The sequence below is a fragment of the Henckelia pumila genome, chromosome 2, assembly GCF_033568475.1.
Source record: "Henckelia pumila isolate YLH828 chromosome 2, ASM3356847v2, whole genome shotgun sequence".
Taxonomy (NCBI): domain Eukaryota; kingdom Viridiplantae; phylum Streptophyta; class Magnoliopsida; order Lamiales; family Gesneriaceae; genus Henckelia; species Henckelia pumila.
Genome location: NC_133121.1, coordinates 4,707,773 through 4,732,622, shown reverse-complemented (window position 1 = coordinate 4,732,622; position 24,850 = coordinate 4,707,773). Strand labels below are relative to the sequence as shown.

General features: G+C 35.8%; 2 protein-coding genes across 5 annotated transcripts; one reads left to right on the top strand and one right to left on the bottom strand.

Annotated features, from left to right (window-relative positions):
• Positions 1 to 973: 973 nt before the first annotated feature.
• Positions 974 to 16,302, top strand: LOC140881824 (callose synthase 5-like). The gene is made up of 42 exons (XM_073287422.1): positions 974 to 1,179; positions 1,349 to 1,638; positions 2,293 to 2,393; positions 3,253 to 3,374; positions 3,462 to 3,558; positions 3,660 to 3,770; positions 3,867 to 3,995; positions 4,084 to 4,176; positions 4,496 to 4,587; positions 4,689 to 4,815; positions 4,979 to 5,116; positions 5,196 to 5,272; positions 5,359 to 5,437; positions 5,523 to 5,648; positions 5,740 to 5,854; positions 6,020 to 6,357; positions 7,386 to 7,438; positions 7,527 to 7,587; positions 7,674 to 7,755; positions 7,827 to 7,876; positions 8,005 to 8,091; positions 8,657 to 8,779; positions 8,875 to 8,969; positions 9,082 to 9,166; positions 9,228 to 9,388; positions 9,876 to 9,999; positions 10,087 to 10,181; positions 10,299 to 10,398; positions 10,476 to 10,627; positions 11,127 to 11,236; positions 11,351 to 11,473; positions 11,561 to 11,629; positions 11,937 to 12,126; positions 12,222 to 12,333; positions 12,417 to 12,536; positions 12,614 to 12,729; positions 12,814 to 12,897; positions 13,353 to 13,465; positions 13,532 to 13,761; positions 14,243 to 15,040; positions 15,382 to 15,432; positions 15,521 to 16,302. Exons 2-42 carry the CDS (start codon positions 1,446 to 1,448, stop codon positions 15,935 to 15,937), a joined length of 5,739 nt encoding a protein of 1,912 aa, XP_073143523.1. The 5' UTR covers positions 974 to 1,179; positions 1,349 to 1,445; the 3' UTR covers positions 15,938 to 16,302.
• A 124-nt stretch (positions 16,303 to 16,426) lies between these two features.
• Positions 16,427 to 20,674, bottom strand: LOC140881825 (NAC domain-containing protein 72-like). 4 transcript variants are annotated; one of them, XR_012150061.1, is made up of 7 exons: positions 20,519 to 20,674; positions 19,401 to 19,878; positions 19,008 to 19,282; positions 18,286 to 18,663; positions 17,460 to 17,858; positions 16,885 to 17,335; positions 16,427 to 16,805 (listed from the first exon to the last, which is right to left on the bottom strand). XR_012150061.1 is itself a non-coding variant. In XM_073287423.1 (6 exons), exons 2-6 carry the CDS (start codon positions 19,555 to 19,557, stop codon positions 17,234 to 17,236), a joined length of 1,311 nt encoding a protein of 436 aa, XP_073143524.1. In that variant the 5' UTR covers positions 19,558 to 19,878; positions 20,519 to 20,674; the 3' UTR covers positions 16,427 to 17,233. The 4 variants fall into 4 exon arrangements, 2 of the variants coding, with proteins under 2 accessions (XP_073143524.1, XP_073143525.1); XR_012150062.1 differs by having other exon boundaries at positions 16,427 to 16,765; XM_073287423.1 differs by having other exon boundaries at positions 16,427 to 17,335.
• Positions 20,675 to 24,850: the final 4,176 nt, after the last annotated feature.

Genomic DNA, 24,850 nt, shown 5'->3' with positions numbered 1-24,850 from the left:
GTTTCACACGCAATAGACAAAATGATTTGAAAATAATACCAAAAAATTGTAAAAACATCTACATTAAAGTCCACATGGATTTTTAATTTAACGGAAAACAATCAATTCAAAACTTTAATTTTCCTTTTTCCATTTTTTTTTTGCTCAACATTCTCAGGCAAAATAATGGGAAAAAAAAAATGTACACGCGATAATTTTAGCAAATAAAATTTATGGACTCGATCTTGTACAATCGATCTAAATATAATATTCAATTATGATTTAGTAAATTTTACAGTGTATACGATTACGAACATGTATTCTACAAATAAAACATCCACATAAATTGAAGGAATAATCGTTTTTTTTCTTATTTATTTGTCTCTATTTCCTCATATGTATTTACAAATTTCAGTTTTAATCTGTCATCGTTGTTTTTTCCACAACTCTAGTCTTATCTTGTTTTTGTGACGTCAATATAGTGTTGATTGAGCCAACACATCTCTGATATATGTAATATCTTTATAAGTTATGTTACATCTAAAATTAGGATTACATATTAGTTTTGAAATCACAAAATTATATAATATCTACATTTTTTTGAAAAAATTATTTCAAAAATCCATTTGAAATAATTGTGTGATTATTCAAATATATAAATGTGTAACTATATATCATGAATACATATATATTATTTTCCTATCATTATTATCAACATTCCCATTACGTAGAAATGACTAATTAAAACTGAAATTAGATGCCATAAATGATGAAAAAGAAAATCTCAAATACCAATACGTATGAGACAAAAAATGCAATCGAAATTTAATATAAAGATCCATTAAATCCTTAATATAAAGATCCATTAAATCCTTATTTATGTGATATTATTATTACGAGTATCGTGAAACGAACATGTAATCCTTGAAAGCGAAAAATTAAAAAAAAAATAGTCAAAATGAAAAGAGGCTAAATGGAGAGGGAAGCAATAAATAACGGACTGCCATTGATGTTTTCGAGCTTCTTCCAACCGTCAATTCACGCCACCAACAGAGCCAACCAACTTCAAAAATGGCGCAATCCAAGTTCCCTCCCTTATTTCTTCCGTTTACCACTGAAAATGCTTCGAATTCCAGGCTCATGCGAGTAGCCTAGTCCCTCTTCTTCTCCGATTTCAACTCCAATTCCATTTTCATCCATGTAAGTGTCGTCCGATCTAAAATACTCCTCATGCATGCATTTTTCACTTTTTTTTTTATTTTTGCCGTTTAATTTGGTTGGATTGAATTGGAATATTGATTGATTGATTCATTGATGATGTCGATGTTGCTGTTTTTCTGATTGGTTGATCGATCGATCGATCGATCAGACGAAGGAGTGGGAGAGACAGAGAGTGGAGGAGAGGGAGGGTTTTCCAGCTAATCGAGGCGGTGTTGCGGCTCGGCTAAGCTGAGCAGGCGGAAAAGATGGCGTCAACGACGGGGAATCATGATCCGTCGGCGCTGACTCGGAGGCCGTCGCGCAGCGCTGCGACCACGACGTTCTCCATGGAGGTGTTCGACAATGAGGTGGTTCCGTCCTCGCTACAGTCGTCCATTGCCCCAATCCTCCGCGTCGCCACTGAAATCCAGAACGAACGCCCCCGTGTTGCTTACCTTTGTACGTTCCCTTTCATTTCAATTCTCTCGCACCTTTTTGCGTTTCTTCTTCGAATTTCTCATGATCTGCATTAGATTACGATTTATTATCTCTGTAAACTTTTGATCATGCAATATAACATTTTTTTTAAGAATTACTATTATTTTTTTAAAAAATATTAATTTAAAAATACTATTATTTTAATCGTAGACGACATCAACTCTTCTGTTGTAAATTCGGTCGTGGGTACAGTCAACCAGTCAATATTTATTTGATTTTATTTGAAAAAAAAAAGAATTAAATTTCACTAATGACTTCCGAGTTCCGCAACCGCTTACTTGAGACAGAAAAATACACTTTACTTAAAAAATGTTTGACTTAGTTGTTACTATTGTTTACAAATAATAGGAATTAGATTTGAAATTTATAAGTGTCTCTGTAGGTGGTTTTTCCAAATTTTTTTGAAGTTAATTCTTTTTCTCGATGCCATATTTTATCTAACTATTTGAACTATAATTTTAAATTGAGAACATTCTAAACATTGTAAATTTTTCAACGTTAAGTGAATAATAGTGTGCGTGTCTTAAATTTAAAACCAACAAATTTATTTAAAAAAACTTTATTTCATTCAAAATATCCATATTGGAATTTTTTATTGTTTCGATTAATTTACAGGTCGGTTTTATGCGTTTGAGAAGGCACACAGATTGGACCCAAATTCTAGTGGACGTGGGGTGCGACAATTTAAAACCAGTCTCCATCAAAGGCTAGAAAGGGTATGAATACACTACACTACTTGACATTAATTGACTTGTTTTATTTAACTAAAAAAAATAAAAAAAAATGATTTATTTCAAACTGCTACTACTACTACATTTACATATTGATAGATGATTCATGCTATAGATTGTTCTCAGCTTCGAACGAAATTTAATTATTTTTTTAAAAAAAAAGTTAATTCTTCATCTTCAAAAAGTATAGGCGATCCACTTTCAGAAAATTTAATTTATACTATTCCAAAGCACGTATATATATTCATATAAATATAATAATTATAATATATGTGTTATTTATGATTGAAATGAAATGATTTTTATTTGAGTTAGAAAATAAGAGATGTATTTTAAATTTATTTACGTTATCTGGCTAAAATCTTGGATATTCCCATCACCGTAGTCATCTTGTCAAATTTGTTGCAAGAAAACTGGAACCCCTAAATAAAAGAAAAGCCAACGGTATCGATGCAAAAATAGTGAAAGCGTCTTAATGCGTTTCATTTGTTGTAAGTTCAGCTGTGTTCTATGACTATACAAAGAAAGCTAAAACTCTACCGGTTGTGCTAAAAAGAATGGAGTGTTTGTGTCTTCTAGTGAGGGGAGAACTATCTTCCTTGAACGAAGATCAATAGTTGATTGGTTTTCTTGGATTTGAATATATGAGTGTGTGTAGAGAAGTTTGATCAGTTCACCTTGAGAAACTCCGATTCATGAACTATGAATACTTTTTGATAATCCTTATTTTGCTGGCATTTCCTGCAAGATGTAGGTGACGAAACCGTCGAGTTTTACTATATGTTCATGCTATTTATAGCAGAAACTAATAGAACATGCTATTTGCCTTGTTCATGCTATTCAGGACAATGCATCAACCCTTGCATCTCGGGTCAAGAAGACCGATGCTCGGGAAATTGAGAGCTTTTACAAACAATTCTATGAGCACTATGTTGTGGCACTTAACAAGGGGGAACAAGCTGATAGGTATCACATTTTTCTATGGAGAGTTATTTTTGAAAATCTACGTATTTATAGGCTTTCTAATGTTTCATTTGGCTTTTGATTTGGCAGAGCTCAGCTTGGAAAAGCTTACCAGACAGCAGGGGTGCTCTTTGAAGTCCTTTGTGCTGTTAATAAGACAGAAAAAGTCGAGGAAGTTGCTCCTGAGGTTGGTTTTTAAAATTGATAATTAATAGCTATTTGATTTTAGCTACAAATTCTTGACGATTTATGCATTTGACTGAGAAATTGATTCTGTAAATTGAACAGATTATGGCTGCAGCCAATGATGTCCAGGCAAAGAAGGAAATTTATGCTCCATATAACATTCTCCCCCTGGATTCTGCTGGTGCGTCACAATCCATAATGCAGCTGGAAGAGGTGATTTGTACTTACATTTGTCTGAGTGTTGACATGCGTATTTAAAGAGACATCTTTTAACATTTATTAACACATTCCGTTCTTTAATGCTGGCAGGTTAAAGCTTCTGTGGCTGCCTTACGGAATACGAGTGGCTTAACTTGGCCATCCTCATTTGAGCAGCAAAAGCAAAAAAAGGGGGAGTTGGACCTCCTTGATTGGCTGAGAGCCATGTTTGGGTTCCAGGCATGTTTTGTTGATTGCAATGTCAAAGAATAGATAGTTAATTCATACTTTTACATAACAATTTCCAGACGCTTGATTCTATCTACAGAGGGACAATGTCAGGAACCAAAGGGAGCATTTGATTTTGTTGCTCGCAAATATTCATATAAGGCTAATCCCCAAGCCTGAACCACAAAACATAGTAGGTCTTCCCATTGATTTCTTCTTGGATACATTGGAATCTAGGCTATTTGTCTTATGTACCAGTCGCATATGTTATAAGATGCATCACAATAAGTATTAGGTTCACTCTGGACCTCTGTTGTCATAGAAAAACTAAATATCACATGTTTACTGCTGTAACACAACTCTACTGAAGTATGTTTCTATCACTTGCCTTATATTTGTTTTCAATACGTATAAGCTGGATGTAATATGGGTTGTAACTTCCATTATTTCTTTTGTGGATGAATGTAATCAAATTAGGCTGCATACATAACCTGTATCAATTTTTTCCTTAGCTTGACAATCGAGCTGTTGATGCTCTCCTCAACAAACTCTTCAAGAACTACAAGACATGGTGTAAATACTTGGGGAGAAAGCACAGTTTAAGGTGAGATGATGGGATTTTGTGCTATACTTGCAATATAACTGATAAAATCCAAGGATTGGCCTGATAGTTGATAATTAATATTTTCACCTTAATATTCATAGGCTCCCTCAAGGGCAGCACGAAGTGCAACAGAGGAAGATACTTTACATGGGTCTTTATCTTCTTATCTGGGGTGAAGCAGCTAACTTGCGATTCATGCCAGAGTGTTTGTGCTACATTTTTCATAATGTGAGTGGTTTGTTTTTCCTTTTTAATTTCTATGAATCAGGTCATAGAATTGATTAGATGCTTATCAGAGGTATATATCACTTTATTCACTTCCATTGAATGAAGGAGTTACATATACTTGATTTTATAGTAGTGTAGTTTTAATTCATGAATTCATGTTCAGATGGCATATGAACTGCATGGACTGTTAGCTGGAAATGTTAGCATTGTCACTGGAGAAAACATCAAGCCCTCTTATGGAGGGGATGATGAATCTTTTTTACGAAAAGTTATAACCCCCATTTATCGAGTGATTGAAAAGGTACCATATTGCACAGCCAAATGCCTAAATATAGCTTACTGTTTTTGCTTCGGAGGTAATGGTGTTAATTGTGCTATAGGAATCCAAGAAAGCAAAAAATGGGAAAGCCCCCCACTCAGCTTGGTGCAATTATGATGATCTGAACGAGTATTTCTGGTACAAAGTGAAAGAAAATATTGATATTTTATGATACAGATCAACTTCTTTTCTTTCTGCTTGTATGACATGGTAAACTTTTAAAGGTCGTCGGATTGCTTTTCTTTGGGTTGGCCTATGCGTGATGATGGTGAATTTTTCAAATCAATACGAGAGGTACCGAAGGTAAGATCGAGGTTATTTGGATTGTTACCTAATTGGAATGAATTTATTCCTTCTTGATTTCTTAGCATTACATATTGTATCTCAGGGAAAACGTTCTCCTCCGAGAAAGCCAGGAAAATTGGGAAAATCTTTCTTTGCTGAAACCCGGTCCTTTTGGCATATTTTTCGAAGTTTTGATCGTCTCTGGACATTTCTCATTCTTGGTCTGCAGGTATCTCATGAAAAAGTATAAAATTGATGTATCCTGGTTTTTTTCGCTACTTTGGGAGTTTGTACTAAAGTTCTAAACGGTTAAAATGCAGATCATGATTATCATTGCATGGAGTGATGTCTCGGTGTTTGATATCTTCCAGAAAAATGTCTTATATAAAATGTCCAGTATTTTCATTACGGCAGCCTTTCTTCGCTTCCTTCAGAGTATGTATTTCATATTTTTCTAGCAGAGATAGTGACATCCAGGATTAAACCTTAAATATGAGATTATATTTGCATTCGTGTTTTCAACAAACTCATTTGAATTTGAATTTGGGGTTTAGAAATTTATTTATCGTTTGATTAAAAAGTTGATAAAATTGTTTTTAGGTATGTTGGATTTCATTCTGAACTTCCCGGGGTATCTTAGATGGAAGTTTACTCATGTCTCAAGGAATGTTCTGAAGATAATTGTCAGCCTTGCGTGGTCCATAATCCTTCCAGTGTGCTACATGCACCAAAACAATTCATTTTCCTTCGGAAAAATCAAGGATATCCTCTCGTTCCTTGATAAAATTAAGGGTGTGCCTCCTTTATACATCATGGTGGTGGCTATATACATGCTACCAAATTTATTGGCAGCAATGTTCTTTATTTTTCCAATGTTGCGTCGTTGGATCGAGAACTCTGACTGGCTTATTGTTAGGTTCCTTCTATGGTGGTCACAGGTGTATATTCTGCCTCCTCCTTTACTTTGAGCTAGCATAGTTTTTTGTCCATGACTACCTGTAAAAGTGTCCTTTGTCAAAATAGCTTGATTTTTCCCTACCTGCTAATTGTCTTATATAGGAAACTAATCTTTGGTATTTGACAATCAAGTGAGTACACCATGTATTACTAGTTTCTACACTTGGTATTCATTGAATGGAAAATAGTACATTTAATGTATTTAGTTATCTAATTTTTTTGATATGTCAATTGAAGACATCTCAAGAAATGATGAGAAACATCAGATAACAAGTAAACTCATGATTAAAGGGAGCTCAATTCTACTATAATCTTAACTCAGATTTTTGCATGAGAAACTTATCCTCAAAAAAGCCTTCCCAGCTCCAAAGGTAAGTTGTCAGTTGACTATAACGTTAGTATGTGTGTCTCTATCCTTGTAAATATGATCACCAGGTCTTGTTAAATTCTAAAACCTGAATGAAGTAGGTCCCACATGCATGTGTGTAGAGTTCATATTTTTACGTGCTTGCTGCATCTTTATTATAAAACTTCTTCAAACTATCTACTAGTTTCCTAAGTTTACTTGTTATTTTGGTTCCTTCTTCAAATTTATTAAATGCTAGCACAATCTTTTGTATTGATATATTTTAATTGTGATTAAACACTCAAGTTAGATACGACTTTAATCAGATTTATTTTCAATAATCATCGAGCCTAGCATTGAAGTTTCCAGAATTTCATATGAGTTACCATTGCCGGTCTAGCAATTGGGTAATGGTTAGAGTATATGTGGAGTTTGCGGAACTATTCTTATAAAATAGTAGGAAAAAGAGCTGATAATCAGAGGAAGCGAAATTTATTAAGACAGATATTCGAACTGTTGCTTGAGACAACCATCTTTCTTTGTTTCTTTTTTTTGAAGAACAACCATCTTTCTCTTATGCACCTAAACGTCCTTGATAATGCATTCTCGCTTACTTGAACTTTGGTCGTAATTTATATAAAGAGCTTGGCTATCATTTTGCAGCCTAGAATTTACGTCGGGAGGGGAATGCATGAAAGTCAACTTACCCTCATCAGGTATGTTAAAACCAACTTTGCTATTCCTTAATTCTATTCCATCATTAATATTTACTGAACTTTCCCTATATTATCACCTCAATAACAGATACACTTTATTCTGGGTGCTGCTTCTGTGTTCAAAGTTTGCCTTTTGCTATTTTCTTATGGTACTTCCATACCCGCTTCCGTTTATTTATAAACTAGTAGATGTTGTGGTGGCTTTTCCGTACATTCATTTTGTCATTTGATCCAGATTAAACCCTTGGTGAAGCCCACCAAAGATATAATGGACATTCACAGAGTTGAATATGCTTGGCACGAGTTTTTCCCAGATGGTATGTGTTCCTTTCCACAAATTCTTTGCGATTTTTTGTTTGAACATGTGACAACATGTACTAAAATACAGCCAAGCACAACTATGGAGCTATTGTTGCCCTGTGGGTGCCCGTCGTCATGGTATGGTTTTCCTATTCCTTGCAATATTTCTCATTATTGTTTTGTATCCAATTTCTCTTCTATTATCTTCATTCACTTTGATGCTTCGTGTATCAAAATGTTGCCTGTTTGTCGTTACTTTCATGCAGGTTTACTTCATGGACCTCCAAATTTGGTATGCTATATACTCCACTTTGTATGGAGGTTTCATTGGTGCCTTTGATCGCCTTGGAGAGGTAATTTCCAGTAGTGAACTCACTTAGTTCATGGTTGTTTTGGATCTCCATTTTTCTCCGGCCATTTCATTGTCTTTATAATCATATCCAATAAACATTTTTCAACATATTTAATTAATTCTCCGTTATCGACATACCCAAAGTGAAATATGAGTTCATATTGACACAATGCTTTTCAGCGGCGAACTAGGCTGAGGAATAAACTTCTGGAAAAGAAACAACTTCATTATTTGACAATTGTCAGGCACAAGCCATGGTTAATTATGTCGTCAAGTTTATAAAATATTTTTGCTTTCCCTATTTTGAGTTGTTTTGTGTTGTCGTACAAGGTCATTCGGTTACTAATGTGTACCTATATCTTGATGATTTGAAAGTTCTTGAACACTTATCAAAGTTAAGCTCTTTTCTTTTTCTTTTTGTTTGCTGTGTGTATCAATTATTTGGTAATGGAAACACTCCCTGGAGACGCAGTTGATTTAGTTTAATGATGTTGATAGTTTTAGTATTTATTATTCACACACTGCTCACTGTTTTGGGTCATTAAATTACCACCTTGTCTCCACAGATTCGAACTCTCAGCATGCTCAGGTCACGATTCCAGTCCTTGCCTGGTGCATTCAACACTTACTTGGTGCCTTCTGATAAAACTAGGAAAAGAGGGTTCTCTCTCTCTACGCGCTTTAATGAGGTTTTTTCACCCTTTAGCGATTGGTTAAATTGTTGTAGCCCTAGTAGTGAGTTTCATTCCCAATCTTTGACTGATGCATTTCCTGATTTATGTAGGTTACTGCAAGTAGAAGAAGTGAAGCTGCTAAATTTGCTCAGCTGTGGAATGAAATCATATGTAGCTTCCGCGAGGAAGATCTCATAAGTGACAGGTAAATCTCACAGAAATAAGTTGATTATTTCCATCCTATCATGTTTCTATTTCACCAGTTCGATTTTTCTGTTGTATTAGAATGATCTGAACATGATTTTATTTACCTCCAGGGAGATGGATCTGCTACTAGTTCCTTATTCATCAGATCCAAGCCTGAAATTGATTCAGTGGCCCCCCTTTTTACTTGCTAGCAAGGTACACTCACAATTGAGTTCTATATTTATCCGAGCTACCCTTATACTCCATGCATTTGCAGATTCCAATTGCGTTGGATATGGCAGCTCAATTTCGATCAAAGGATGCTGACCTTTGGAAGCGTATTTGTGCCGATGAGTATATGAAATGTGCTGTCATAGAATGCTATGAGTCATTTAAACTCATTCTTAATGCCTTGATTGTTGGAGAAACTGAGAAAAGGTTGTGTTTAGTTTTATTCATGGAGCTTATATGCTAAATTCATATTATTTTGTCCTCTCAAATATTCATGTTATATAACTGAATTGTTTGTCACTAGGATCCTGGATGCCAGTTTTCGGCATGTCTATTTGCCTTTTTTCCTATCAGTCCCATGTATGGATAAAGTGAGAATCTTCTGAATGATTGATAATATATGGTTTTATTGGTCTTCTTGAGGATTTATGTTCAAGCCTTTCTATTTAAATTCTTTAAAAGAGCCTTTCCTCCGCTTTACTCCACGGCACTATTGTTTCTAAAATCTGTACCAAGGTATTCAACTTATAATCATTGTTCTGCATATGCTCCAATGGATACACTGTTTGAATTCCTATTTAGCAGAGCCTTTTTACTTCTTGGATTGACAGACAAATTAGGTGTTCAATGTATTGTTTGACTGTAGATCGCTGTTGGCTTCAACAGAGTTCTAACTTCTATGTCTCTGTTACAGGATAATTGGAGTTATCATAAAAGAAGTCGAAAGTAACATTTCAAAGAGCACATTCCTCGCAAATTTTAGAATGAAACCTTTACCAGATCTTTGTAAAAAGTTCGTGGAACTTGTCGAGATATTGGTAAGAAGTTCATGGTATAGTAGCCAAAATCTCACTTTGATGTCACGAGTAAGTATTTAAATTCCTACCTTTTGGCATATTTTGCAGAAAGATGTCGATCCATCCAAGAAAGATAGTGTTGTTTTGTTGCTTCAAGATATGTTAGAAGTAGTTACCCGTGACATGATAGTGAATGAGATCCGGTTGGTAGTCTTTGCGATATTTTGGAATCCTGTACTTGCTATTTTTAAAGATAAGGAGTTTTGCTGTATCATTATCTGATGATGCCTTGTGAACTTTATCATCTTTGTCGGATGCAGCGAATTGGCCGAACTTGTTCATAACAGCAAGGATACAGGAAAACAACTTTTTGCCAATATTGTGTTCCCTCCCCCAAATACAGCGCAATGGGAAGAACAGGTACACATAAATTCAGTTATACCAACTTCTAGTTCTTATACAGAAATCGAGCACTGTCACACGTGTTTCTTTAATAGATTCGACGTCTCTATCTTCTCCTAACTGTAAAAGAATCTGCAATGGATGTGCCAACAAACCTTGAAGCACGCCGAAGGATAGCATTTTTCTCAAATTCACTTTTTATGAACATGCCACGCGCGCCTCGAGTTCGCAAAATGCTGTCATTCAGGTCTGATTTAATAGCGTTGGCGTGTGCATGCACACATACTTTGTTCATGACCTATTCGTTTTGCTCCTTTTTTGGGAGGGGAGGGGGTGGGTGGGTGGGTATGCATACAATTGTTGATTATTGTTGCTGAGCACCAGCTATAGACTTCTCTGAGTTACCTTATTTTTCTGGTATGATTGCCTTTTTCTTTTGAAAACCACAATAAATCCAGTGTCCGGGGAGTAAGTAAAGGTTTAGCATTATGAAAAGTAGTGACTATTAGTTAAGAATATCTGCATGGTTGATCTAAGCCATGTCATGTTATCATTGTCTTCATCTTAAAGGGAGTGAACTTCTATTTGCGAGACAATATCCCTCAAGAAATATTGGGTATTATATTTTTGCAGATTGATGAAGGAACATATTTGAGTCTCTTTATGGTCGTTAGACATCGATGAATCTTCTGTGGAGTCAATGACATGTCTTCTGCTGTTGCTAACCCTATCAATTTACATGGCAGTGTTATGACTCCATACTATAGTGAGGAGACTGTCTATTCCAAAACTGACCTCGATATGGACAATGAAGATGGTGTGTCGATCATATATTACCTTCAAAAAATTTATCCAGGTTTGCAATTTTTCTAGGTCTGACCTGACACAAATTAACTCTTGGCAATGTTATTCCGATCTTGTGATTCAATTTTTTATCATCAATTTTTAATCTTATCAACTCTTTGTTTAGATGAATGGAATAATTTCATGGAGCGTATAAATTGCAAAGGATATGAAATTTGGGAAAATGAAGAAAATGTTCTTCAATTACGCCATTGGGCTTCGTTGAGAGGACAAACTCTTTGCCGAACAAGTTAGTCTCCTCTCCCTCCCCCTCACTGATCTTCTTTTTTGCCTCATGTTCCACTGTTCCAGCATGACAATATTTATTTTTATGCAGTCAGAGGAATGATGTATTATAGAAGGGCCTTGAAACTTCAGGCATTTCTTGACATGGCAACAGAAGATGGTAAGATGAAATTCTTATCAGATTTGCAAGGGGGTCGTACTGTAGAATTTTAATTCATAGATGATAGAAACCTGAAATATGTAAAAATTGATTCTTATTATTTTTCGGACTCTGAGTACTTAAAGTGACTACTTCTAATTTATGCTTTTCAAGAAACAAATAGCATCAGCAAGATACAGTTCTTTGTTTTTTTTCCCTTTTTCAAGTTTTCTTTGATAATAAATGTCTCCAATTTAATTTTAACTATAGCAGTCAGTACTATGGTATTTCAGGCCTGTTTCTGACTGTTCTTTCCTAAAATCAACAGAGATACTTGAAGGCTATAAAACTATTACAGAACCATCAGAGGAAGATAAGAAGAGTCAAAGATCCATGTACACTCAATTAGAAGCTGTTGCTGACATGAAATTTACTTATGTTGCCACCTGCCAGAACTACGGAAACCAGAAGCGGAATGGAGATCGTCATGCAACTGATATTTTAAATCTCATGGTTAAGTAAGTGGTAGAAAGGAAAGATTCCTCATTAAAAAATTTCATTATACTGAGATTACGAGCTCATTTGATTGCAAACTTGTTCTCTATCCGTGCAGTAATCCATCTCTCCGTGTAGCATATATAGATGAAGTTGAAGAAAGAGAAGGTGGAAAAAACCAGAAGGTTTACTATTCTGTATTGGTAAAAGCTGTTGAGAATCTTGATCAGGTGAATATTGTTTTCAACTCTGAATCCCCATGATTTAGTTTGGGCTTTAGCTCTGATTCAGTGCAAGTTATTTCCTTTTGAAGGAAATCTATCGTATAAAGCTACCTGGGTCGGCAAAGGTAGGAGAAGGGAAGCCTGAAAATCAAAATCATGCTATCATTTTCACTCGTGGAGAAGCTCTGCAGACAATTGATATGAACCAGGTAAATTTGAAGTCTGAATTGAGCAATTTACCAACAGGTCTTCCCATTCTAAAACTGTTTATTGCCTTCGTTTTTAGGACAACTACTTGGAAGAAGCCTTCAAGATGCGCAATTTGCTTGAGGAATTTAATGAGGACCATGGAGTGCGACCGCCAACCATCCTGGGTGTTCGCGAGCATATATTCACAGGAAGGTTGGATATTAATTAAAAGTTCCTATCAATTTTGGTTCTGTTTCAGGTTTTCCTCTCTCAGATCTTTCACACATTTAATTTCAGTGTTTCGTCTCTGGCTTGGTTTATGTCAAACCAAGAAACAAGCTTTGTCACCATTGGTCAGAGAGTTCTTGCAAGACCTTTGAAGTACGTGATCTTTTTGCGCTATTCAGCAAATGTGAAAATATCTTTTTATTCATGGTCTTGTAGATAGGCTAAGAAATTATGTACCTTGTGTCATTTCAATGGGGGACATCACTCGCTGTCTGCAACTTAGTAGTTTAAATATCTTACAACTGCTGCTGAATTTTTTTTTAGTTCACTATGTAAATTTATCAGCACATCCTGATAGTAACTACTTTAATCATAAAGGAAAGTGTGAGTTCCTTCTGTTATGTGAGGAAAAATTCCATTGCCCCCTTCCCATTAATGCTTCTGTTAACTTCTGTGACTACACATCACTTACATCAGATAACTGTTGTTTCCATGAACATCAATTCTTGCTCTTGTTACATTACTTCAAATGCAATGATGCATCGTATTGGTGTTCTTCTTGGATTTGGCTTTACATGGTACACTTTTCTCTAACCGGTTTTATGTAGGGTGCGATTCCATTACGGACATCCGGATGTTTTTGACAGAATTTTTCACCTTACTCGTGGGGGGATCAGTAAGGCCTCCAAGGGCATTAATCTTAGTGAGGATATATTTGCTGGTGAGTTTTTAAAACCACAATCATACTTGTGCTTTTCCATACATTTTGACAATTTTCTCTTTGAAGGTTTTAATTCAACTTTAAGGCGCGGAAATGTTACTCATCATGAATATATCCAAGTTGGCAAGGGGAGAGATGTTGGCCTAAACCAAATCTCACTTTTTGAAGCCAAGGTTGCATGTGGTAATGGGGAGCAGTCACTCAGCCGTGATCTCTACAGATTGGGTCATCGTTTTGATTTCTTCCGTATGTTGTCATGTTACTATACTACCACTGGGTTTTATGTGAGCTCCATGGTAATAGTTTCTCTTTCAGATCTCATACTCCATAATTTTTTTTTATGGGAAAATGACTTGTGAAAAGCAAACTCAAAGTCTTTAAATCTCTTATTGGGGGTAAACATCTGTTGAATTGTTATAGAAGGGCTCAACTTGGAAATTTAATCTTCTTTGTTCTCTTTTTTATCTTGGTTAACGAATGAATTTTATTCTGACAATTCCAAAAGGAATTTTGAACTTATTATGATTCATTGTTTACTAAGACTTTTGGTAGCTTAAATAGTTGAATGTTCAATTGATAAATGCTTTGTGAAAATCTTCCTCTGTGACTTCTGATACAGCTAGAAAGAACAGTACATATGCGTACATTTTAGGTTACTAATTAATTTTGCGTGACATTTTGATGATCATCATACAATCTCAATAGTTGAGAATGTTCTGTTAAGATTCATCCTAGCAATAATTTTGGTTAATTGTAGTTTTTATTTATGCCATGCAGCTGGTGGTCCTTACAGTGTATGCATACTTGTATGGCAAGCTCTATCTTTCACTGAGTGGACTCGAGAAGACCTTAGTCAGATTTGCAAGATCCAAGGGAGATGATGCTCTGAAGGCTGTCATTGCATCACAATCTATTGTGCAACTTGGTATACTGATGACATTGCCAATGCTCATGGAAATTGGACTTGAGAGGGGTTTCAGAACTGCGGTTGGAGACATAATAATCATGCAGCTCCAACTAGCATCTGTTTTCTTTACTTTCTCTTTGGGGACAAAGCTTCATTACTTTGGGCGAACAATATTGCATGGTGGAGCCAAGTACAGAGCCACAGGACGTGGTTTTGTCGTGCGACATGAGAAGTTTGCTGAAAACTACCGTATGTACTCGCGGAGCCATTTCACTAAAGCTCTGGAGCTGTTGATTTTGCTCGTATCTTATCATGCTTATGGCGCAGCAGCACCTAACACAAAATTTTACCTAGTCCTCACCTTCTCGATGTGGTTTCTCGTTGGTTCTTGGTTGTTTGCTCCCTTTCTTTTCAATCCCTCCGGATTTGAATGGCAGAAGATAGTGGATGATTTTGATGATTGGACTAAGTGGATGAGCAACCGAGGTGGTATAGGTGTTCCAGCAAACAAGAGTTGGGAATCCTGGTGGGAAGAGGAACAAGAACATCTCCAAAGCACGGGTCCGTCGGGATGGTTCTGGGAAATCATCCTCTCTCTCCGCTTTCTCATATACCAATATGGGATCGTTTATCAGTTGAACGTCACCCAGCATAACAAAAGCTTCATGGTGAGCATCTGGAATTGATTCACTTTTGACTGATCATGTTTCTTCATTTACCATTTTCGCTAGGTTGTTCAACTTGTTTAAGTACAAATCATGATTTAATATCAAAGTTTTGAATATATGAAAGCTGTAACTGTGCCCTCATTAATTTTGTTCAAAAAAAGATTTTTCATTAAATATACGTATATGTATGCTGAAGTCACGAAATTAAAAAAAAAACAAAAAGGAAACTTTTAAGGCTTCTGCTTCAGCTTCTCTTTATAACAAACATTTTTAACCATCACATCCACATGAAAATACTTACTGCATTTACATTTGTTTCTAACTTAATGTCATGGTTGCAGGTTTATGGTTTATCGTGGCTAGTCATTGTTGCTGCTATGCTCTTCTTAAAGGTAGGTCACAAGATAGACAATCAATCTTTTCAAATCATCTTTTCTTTCAGCTCGGTACTAATGTGACAGGAATGTTTTCCTTGTTCAGATTGTGTCGCTGGGGAGGAAGAAATTCAGCGCAGATTTCCAGCTTATGTTCAGACTACTAAAGCTATTCCTCTTCTTCGGTTTGGTTGCCACACTTGTGATAATGATAAAATTCCTTGAGCTCACACTACAAGATATATTTGCTAGTTTCGTAGCCTTTTTGCCAACAGGCTGGGCTCTACTGCAGTTATCGCAAGCTTGCAGGCCTTTAGTGAAGGGATTGGGAATGTGGGTCTCTGTTAAAGCTCTAGCAAGAGGATATGAATATCTAATGGGATTAGTAATATTTGCTCCTGTGGCTGTTTTGGCTTGGTTCCCCTTTGTATCCGACTTCCAAACGAGGCTGCTTTTCAACCAGGCCTTCAGCAGGGGCCTACAGATTCAACGGATTCTGGCTGGTGGAAAGAAGAATAAATGATATAGCCTCAAATGCATCTACATCAAGTCTAGGTAAAAGTTTAAACCACATCATACTATACACCGCAAGTCTGTAACACAATCATTTTTGGACATAACAAGAGGAGTGAATGTTGAAAAGTTTGTCATGTTTTTGGAGACTTGGCCTCATATATTTACTTGGTACATGGTATAACTTCACCAAGTCATGGAATTTGACACTTAGCTTCTGTCAAATTGTTGGCATTACTAGGAATATTTGTTCTCATAAATTCACCATCTAGGGGAAGATAATGATAATAAATAAACGCATACGAGATTCGCACAAATTGTAGTAAATGTTAGTGTATATATGATGGTTTGTTCGAATACAAAACTTTTAAAAGTTAAAGAAGAGTAAAGATCAATTCATAATAGTTGCGGACAACGAGATCAAGACAAAGAAATATGGCATTTCGTTTGCCCTTTATTTTAATCAACAAAGTAAATTTGACACACGCAGACAACTAGATCAAGATAATCGGATCGTTTATTAAGAAGTAGAAAAAGAATCCTACCCAGTTCCAATCATGATCCAAATTTTCAACACAACGAATCTTAAGAGTTGGTAAATAACCGAAATAATGTAGCAAATTACCAAGTTATACTTGCTACTCACCCCATGGTAAAGCAAACATAACATCAGTACAACAGATAAATCCGAGGATTCTCAGCCCACAACCACCACCTCTGAAATCTGCCCGACAATGTAATGTAATCATATGTGTCGACTTGAATTCAGTATATAAAGAATGGCACAAAGAAACAAGGGGTGACTGCAGTCGACAGCGAGCAAGCTGGATGGACTCCACTGCACCAAAAGGACACATGAAATATTTTCTTCCGCATTTCTGGGATCGATACAGTACAACTTAAGAGCAGATTGGTTGTAGGGAAAATACCACGAAAAAGTATAGCAGAAGCACTCACCAGATAAAAAGGAGAGAGCCAACCTCACCAGAAATGATGAGTTTACATATTCACAAAAAGCAAGAGGAAAGCGGAGGAAAGATAATTCGATTTTCTTTGTTTTTCTTTTGTATGTTTTTTTCCATTTCTTGATGATCGCGATATGAGATCAATACATTGACTAATCTACAGAGGTCAAGAAAAATGATCATCCCATGCATTTTGCCTGGTCTTTAGCAAAGGCGTGCTTAGTTCTGGAAAATATTTGCAAGATGCAGTTTATTCCTTCCGCATCGTCCAAGTTCCAACAATTTAAAAAAACACAGAACCTTTCCAAACTTCCGAGGGTCAACACCATGATTAGGTACCATCACTTCCCCAAATCTTGAGTGATATCTCCCACGTTCTCTGGTTGTTTGTCAATAGAGTTGAAACCTATTGGAGTATACCCCCCATAAAACTTATCATTCACCTGCAATTCCAAGTTAACAATAAATGCTACAGAAAAACATGAGAAGATCGATTAAAAGAACGTGTATAATACTTGAAATCCAGACAAAAAATAAATAAACTCCTAAAAAGTTTACAGGGCTCACCATTCGATGTCCATCTGAACTTAAATATTCCACATTAGCTCCTTCTGGTAGCACGGGGAGTTGACTCACGGCAGAATCATAATGAGCCATACCCGGAAAAGTGCCTTCAGGCATATGTTCATGGGTGAAGGATCCAAATATGTCTGGACAAATCAATTGTCCAGACACATTAGGATCGGCAGAGCAATTCAATGGGACCATAAAATCATCGAGTTCTATATAGGAAAAATTGTCTGGCGGGGGCATTCTATTGAGAGGGCAGCTATCCATCCCTGCCACTGGACCAAAATTGCCTTCATTGACTAGAGCCCAACAATCCAAGTCACCAAGATTGTTAAACATCTCATTCCCATCACAGTTCTGTAAAGCTATATCCTTTCCTTTACCTATAAGATCATCCTGCCAAGCACAAATCAAGAAAAACGTGGTTGAGTTAAAACATGGCAATGAAAACGATAAAAGACGGTAACACAACTTAGATGCCTATGGCAACCAAACCCAAAAAACTTAGTTAGACTTCTTCAAAAATAAATATTAAAAAACAATACATAAATCAAGTGGATAGCAAGTGTGTGTGTGTGTGTGTGGGTGTGCATTTCAACACATAATTTGTCTAATATTCTCAGTTTCAGGACATAGCATAAATTTTTCAAGATATGTTGGTCGTACTGTCGTAGGCCGAGGAAAAGAATAAAAAGCAGATAAAAATAGGTATGGTATATCCATACGGTTTCAACATTGAGATTGTTTCATGATTTCATCCAAATTAAAGTTACATTCAGCGAGTCGGCGTAAACAAACAGAATTCACTATTAAGGACACCTACCATGTGATTTCCATCCTCATTGAAAGTTAATGAGTGTTCATCAGTAAATGGTGCCAACAATCGAACAACATCATCGTCATTAAGAGGCACCTCATTATTTGAGGGGCCAGATGAGAACGATGGACCTGCTTCGGTGGAAGGCAACCCAGGTGTACTTCCAAGATGAACCATGCCAGTTATGGCAGAACTACTCTGCACATCAGGTAAAACTGAGGCAGTACCCAAGGCATTGTCAAAAGGAAAGGTTATCCCCTGATTTTGAGCTTCGTCAAGATCCTCATCGGCCCAATCATCCTCATCAAAAGGTGCTCCATACTGGGCACCATTTTTAGGCCCTAAACCACTCTTCTTAAAGACTTTACATAAGACATACAGATCCTGCCAAAACAATCAAAAACATAAATAAGACAGAGAACATCCTTGATCATTCAAAAAAGGACAAGTGTTAAAAGTATTGAGCACCAACATCATCTTCGAGAATCCTTCATCAACCAAAGCATACCCAAAGAACAAGGTTGAACGAATGTACTAGTTATATGTGTTTACGTCATATGGACAATTAAACCAAGATTATATGTCCGTCGTATAATAAAAAACATGGCGATCTAGAGGCAACTTCATCTCAAATGAATTTAACATACTATTTCCAAGCACGGCTCAAATTATCTCATGAAAGTTCAAAACATACTCCGAATGGGAAAAAAATGTATCCGTTCATATACCTGAACCCCTGCAGTAGCCAACTGGTCATCTAGAACTCTATATTCGTGTATGACCCAGTCTGTTCTCTCCCCCTGAGGTGCATGTCCTATGTGGAAAACCAAGGTTTTCACCATTCCGACCGTTCTGCCGTCATAATGGACAGGCCTGTCTTTTCCTGTGGTCTTCCAGTATCCATTTTCAGTGGCACGTTTCACTCGTACTCCACTTGCATACTTCTTTTCTCTTGGGCAAAAGAAGAACCACTCCAAATCCTTAGTTTTCAAGCAAGATTTATCTAAAATTAAACAAAGAAATATTAATACCCTTGTAATAAGTGAGGAGATTACAATACAAAGAGCCAGCAAATGCTAGCAAATAAAAAAATGCATAAAACAACATCCATAAATACCAACCAGGGAGATCCCATGGAGAGAATTTGTAGATGTTGACCTCTGCAATAGCTTCAACATGAAGCCTCTTTCCCAGAACCTTTCTCTTCAGAAAATACAGGACCAGCTCCACATCAGTAGGATGAAATCGAAATCCTGGAAGGAGGGACGTCCTCCCCATCAAAGAATGATAGCAGAACGCCCCAAAGCTCAAGTATTGAAAGAGCTAACAATGTCCGTGAACACTGTTACTCCAGTCAACCAAACTCTACTTCCAAAAGCAATAGCCAGCAGATATAGAAAATAAAGAAGAAAATTTATGACAACCGTATATACACCACCTCCCACTCAAAGCTACAAGCAACTGTTGTCAAGTCCAATGCCGAAACAAAGCTTTTCGAGAGCACCAAAGCCTCCCCCGGTTCATCAAACAAAAAGTACAGCAGACAAGCCAATGATACTTCTTGCTAGAACCAAAAGACATCTGGTGGCAATACAGAACCTAGCATGTTCACCACATAAAGATATGCATCAAGACCATTCCTGACCGCAAAGTACGGCTTTACAGAGGAAACACAATACACAACAAAAAATGGAAGTAATAATCCGCCCGAGATCCCAAAGAATCTTTCTTAGTCCTTTCCGCAGATCAGTTGGAAAGTTCAGGCAGAAAAGCAATCTGTGACACACTTGTAATATCAATGGAACATGTAAAGCCAGAGAAAAAAGGTAGTTTTGAAGCAGAGCACTGACGGATTGAACAATCCAATACAATCATAAGTTCATGGCCTGAAACCAAAAGCCCATAGAACTCGATTTTCGCATAATTTTTAGAAATACTAAACAAAAATCTACTCGAGAAACCGAAAATCAAAACCAACCCTACAATCCAGAACCAACCAAACCCCCCATCCAACCCTATAATCAATCCAAAGAAACACCACCTAAAGCAGCAATAAAAAAATAAACTTTCATATATCATACACCAGAGTACTCAAGAAACAGAAAAATGAAAGCAACCCAGGAATCAAAATCAATAAACAAGAAGCAGAAAAAAAAATCCCATATCATCCGACAACCGAACCAAGAAAAAACCACCTACGAAACCAATTCATCGCACCCAAAAAAGCAAACCCACACACCTTAAAAGGAAAGGCACCTAGTAGACCTGGAGGAGGAGGAGGAGGAGGAGGAGGAGAGCGACTAAAAGATAGAGAGAGATGAATTGTAGAGAGTGAAATGGAGGCGTAAATGGTGAAGGGAATTGGGGTTTTATAGAAAAATGCAATTGTGGGAGAGTGTAGAGTGAGAGAGGAAATAGGGTTTAATGAAGCTTGTTTGGTAAGACACGCTTCCTATTGGTTCATTGACGCGTTTTCATTTTATTTACATTACAACATTTACAAATTTATTATTATATTATTATATTGAATATATTATATTATATTTTTACTAGAAAATTTAATTTACCAATACCTGCGTTAAATTGTGAAAAGGAGTAAATGAAAATACAAAATTACTTATCGTGAAAGAGTGTTTTAAGAAATTGGTGAAGTATGCACGTTTAAGATCTGTATAGGATTAAACTTGGTTTATATTTTATCATGAGGTTTGAATTTAATTCGTTTTAGAAATACTAACCATGCAGATAATTCGAGCTCGCTATGTTAATAACTAGTTTATCATGTTTTGGATTTTTTTCAAGCTCACTAATCATGCAATAGAGCTTGAGTTCAAACGTATAATATAATATATTTCTATAAATTAATATTAAACTGGCATGTTCATGAATAGTAAATGAACCAAGCTATAGGTCGAGCTTGCGAGTCTATAAAGGAGCTTGATCACGAGTTCACGAGCCAGATATCTTTAAGTTTGAGTTCGAAATTGAGCACGAGCTCAGCTCGATAAGATTATAAGTTGTTTTGGATAGTCCATAAGCTCGCAAATATCCTTTAAAGCTAATTTATGAAACCATTTTGTATACAAAAATTTCGCTTGGATGAATATTTTAGTGGATATAGTTTTTTTATTGTCTTATGATTTGAGAAGTAAATAGAGTAATGAACTAAAATAAATTGTTTTAAAAAATCAAAAAAAAATATAGTATTTTATTACAAAATTGTGCTTTGAAAAACAGTTAAAAAATTGTATGCTTTTTAGAAGCTATAAATTTAATTTTTTGCGCTTTTAAAATAACATTAAATTTTAATATTATCTAAATTTCAAAATCACTTAGTTTTTTCAATCCAATTATACAAATCAATTGATTGCATCAGATGGTTCTATCATAACACGAAAAAATAAAATTGTTAGGCATTCTTGAAATCAAACTATTCGAACAAAAAGGTCGACGAGACTGTGCAGCACGTAATTATGGGATGCCGACATAAAAACACGCGAAATTCAACTCCAACACACCTGGTGGAGCATAATCTCATCCCAAAAAGTCCATTTCCAAACAATCCCAATCATCTCATCTACATGTCCAAATCAAGTCATGAGTTTACAAAATCATTCCTTTTTTACAAACAAAGTAAGACTGCCCACAAATTCTTAAAATGGATGCCTGATTATCGGATCACCCAAAAAAATTTTAAAATGTTTTTGAGAAAGGGAAATCAATCATCCCAAAAAAAATTTCCCTCGGTTTCTTCATGCAGATATATTAAATGTATAATTTTCTGCTTTCTTTAATTATGATTTTAAAGTTTATATGGAATGTTTTTTAAAAAAAAATTAAAATTATATTTAATTGATTTAGAAGCCCAATTGACGCCTGATTTTGGTTGCAACAAGCCATGGTGGTTTGAGTATTAGTTTACTCGAAAACAGTGTGTTTGGACTTTGTTAATGGGCTTTATGTTTTTTTTCATATCAATATCTGTTACAAGTGTGTGATTCTAGGCCCATGGATAACTGGGAAATGACATTCATGGGTGACAATTCGGTGGATTGGGTTTGGGATCGGGTCTGATGATTTTTTTTACTATTTAATATTATTCTTTTATTATTTAACAAAATAATTAAATATAAATATAAATCATATATTAATAATATTTTAAATTAAATACATAATAAAAAAATTCACCTAAATATGTTGATTATATTTCACGTGTTTAAATACTTAAATTTAAGAGTCTAATCTTGTAGTACCTGGAATCCAATCCACTAAATCGCATTCATTAATTTAATAAATATTAGGATTTATTATCTTTTAGTTTAATTTATTTAAATTATTTATGTGAGTTATGTTTTAATTGTTTAAGTTTATTTATCCAAATAATTTTTATCGTGCAGCTTATTTGTTTTAAGTATTTTAAAGGTTTAAGCTTTCTTATTTAAATTATTTTAATTGCTTAGTTTATTCATTTAAATGATTTTAAATGTTTAGCTTAATTATTTTTAAGTCGTTATCTGCCTAAATCATTTTAAAGGTTTTTATGCCGTTAGTGTAATTATTTAAATGGCTTTTAATCGCTCTATCTTTTAGGTAAATATTTCACTTATTGTTGTGACATCAAAATATTTAAAGTGTTAATTTTAATTGATTGATGCGACTGCTTAATGTTCCTTTAAAGTTATGAATGCTCAGTTATTTCAAGAATGTTTATGATAAAGTTTTAAGTTCAGGGTTCTCCGGTTCCGACCTCGGCAGTGACGGATTATGGCGGTTATTCCCAGACTGTATTTCTAAAAATGTTAAGTGTGAGTTTGGAGGAAAAATGATGAAGTTTGGATTTTTAGAATTTTCGGGTAACAAGAATCGCATTTAACGCATTCTTGAGTTTATTTTAAAAATTCTTTGAAAAACAGTATTTTAGACCCGGAATACTAAATTCCAACTTTGATTATTTTGTTAGAGATTTTAAATGTAGGAGAGTGTTAGTGCTAGCTTTTATTTTGAAAAGAAAAGAGAAAGTTGTTTTTTTTGAGATAGCTCTTTTTCTAGTCAAAGTTACTCATTGACTCACACACATTCACACTACTTTATACACACAATACACACAAAATAAAACACTCTACTAATATTTTACAAACCCTATCCCCTTTCTTTTGATGAAGAGCCGCCCCCTCCATTATCTTTTCTCCCATTTCCCTCCAAGCATTTCGGCCTCTCCTCCCTCAAGCCTTAGCTGCCGCCGCCGCCCTCCACCGCCGATGACATCGCCGGAGGACCTCCATAGGAGTAGTAGCTTGGTGTTTGAGCAAAAGTCCAGCCCCTCTCCTCTTTGCATTTCGAAATTTTGTGGGTATTAAAGGTTGAAGGCAAGTGTAGACTTTTCTTGGGCTTTCAATCAAGCTATTATGTATTTGCTCCTAGCTTCTTTTTAAATTTCGAAATGACTATGATTTTTAGCATGTATGACTTGATACATTTCTGGAATTTTAGATTTTTATGTGGGATTTTCGAATTTATGCATTAGATTGAGTTTTAAGTTGATAAATGGTGAGTTGTGTTGGAAAGCTTAAGTCATTTTGCATGCATGAAGTAAATTTCGAATTTCCAGAAATTGGTGTGCCCTATTTTCGAAAATTTACATGTGTAAGGGATGGAAATGAAGTGTGTTTGAAGCATTTTGATGTATTACATTGGTCTTGATTGTTTGCTCTTGAGGTTGCCACTTTTTGGTGCAAAATCATGTAAATTTTGATATGTGATGTCGAAGTGAAGAAGTGGGCTGCCCAAGTGTTTGATGTAAGTCCTAAGAGATGGTTTTAAGTGTGTTTGATGGATTGGAGTGGTCTTAGAAGCAAGGGTGCATGATTGGTGAAGGTTTCACAAACTAGTAGGGCATTTGAGGTGTCTAGTTTGGACAGGGCAGTCTGAATTCGGGGCAGGGAAGTTTCCTGGTCGAGGTCTGTGTCGATTCTGTTTTGTCCTAAGTTTAGTTCATGACGTTGCGGTCGTGTCGGTATAAAATGGGCTTAATTCGGATAAGTATTCAATAAGTTATGAATTTTTGAAGTTTAAGTGTCGGTGCAGAAATTTATAGTCAAAAGTGGGCTGTCCGGGATGGGTTGTTTGGCATTTTGTATAAGAGGTCAAAGGAAGTTGAAACCTGGTCATATGGTAAATTTTAAGAGTTAGGAATGTGTCGATTCAAGCGGGACGGGTTTTGGTTAAAGCATGAGTGAGAAAAAAGGTTTTTCAGTTTTCTTGCTCGGTCTAAGTTGAAAAGTTAGGACTTTGGCAAAAGAGTAAAGTCTTGAGGGTTAGGGGCAGCCACTCGCTCATCGTTCTCACATGCAATGGAGTCGAGTCTCATTCTTGAAGTTGCACGTTCGTGTGTGTGAGTCTTATTCTTGATGCCAAAGAAAAATTTAAAGAAAGTCTCTTTGAGTCTTGCATGCCAAAGCATAATTGAGTTGAGTCTCATATCTTAAAGGTTGCATGTTCGTGTGCATATGGCATGTTCTTGAGAAAAATAAAGTGAAAGGAGGTCTTTTCATGTATGCATGATTAAAAAGGT

Coding starts and splice junctions, on each gene's coding strand:
- LOC140881824 (XM_073287422.1), top strand. CDS start 1,446: ATGGCGTCAACGACGGGGAATCATGATCCGTCGGCGCTGACTCGGAGG. Junction 3,559..3,659: donor TCGAGGAAGTTGCTCCTGAG/GTTGGTTTTTAA, acceptor TAAATTGAACAG/ATTATGGCTGCAGCCAATGA. Junction 7,439..7,526: donor AGTCAACTTACCCTCATCAG/GTATGTTAAAAC, acceptor CCTCAATAACAG/ATACACTTTATTCTGGGTGC.
- LOC140881825 (XM_073287423.1), bottom strand. CDS start 19,557: ATGGGGAGGACGTCCCTCCTTCCAGGATTTCGATTTCATCCTACTGAT. Junction 19,283..19,400: donor CTCTCCATGGGATCTCCCTG/GTTGGTATTTAT, acceptor GTTTAATTTTAG/ATAAATCTTGCTTGAAAACT. Junction 18,664..19,007: donor TGGCTACTGCAGGGGTTCAG/GTATATGAACGG, acceptor TTGTTTTGGCAG/GATCTGTATGTCTTATGTAA.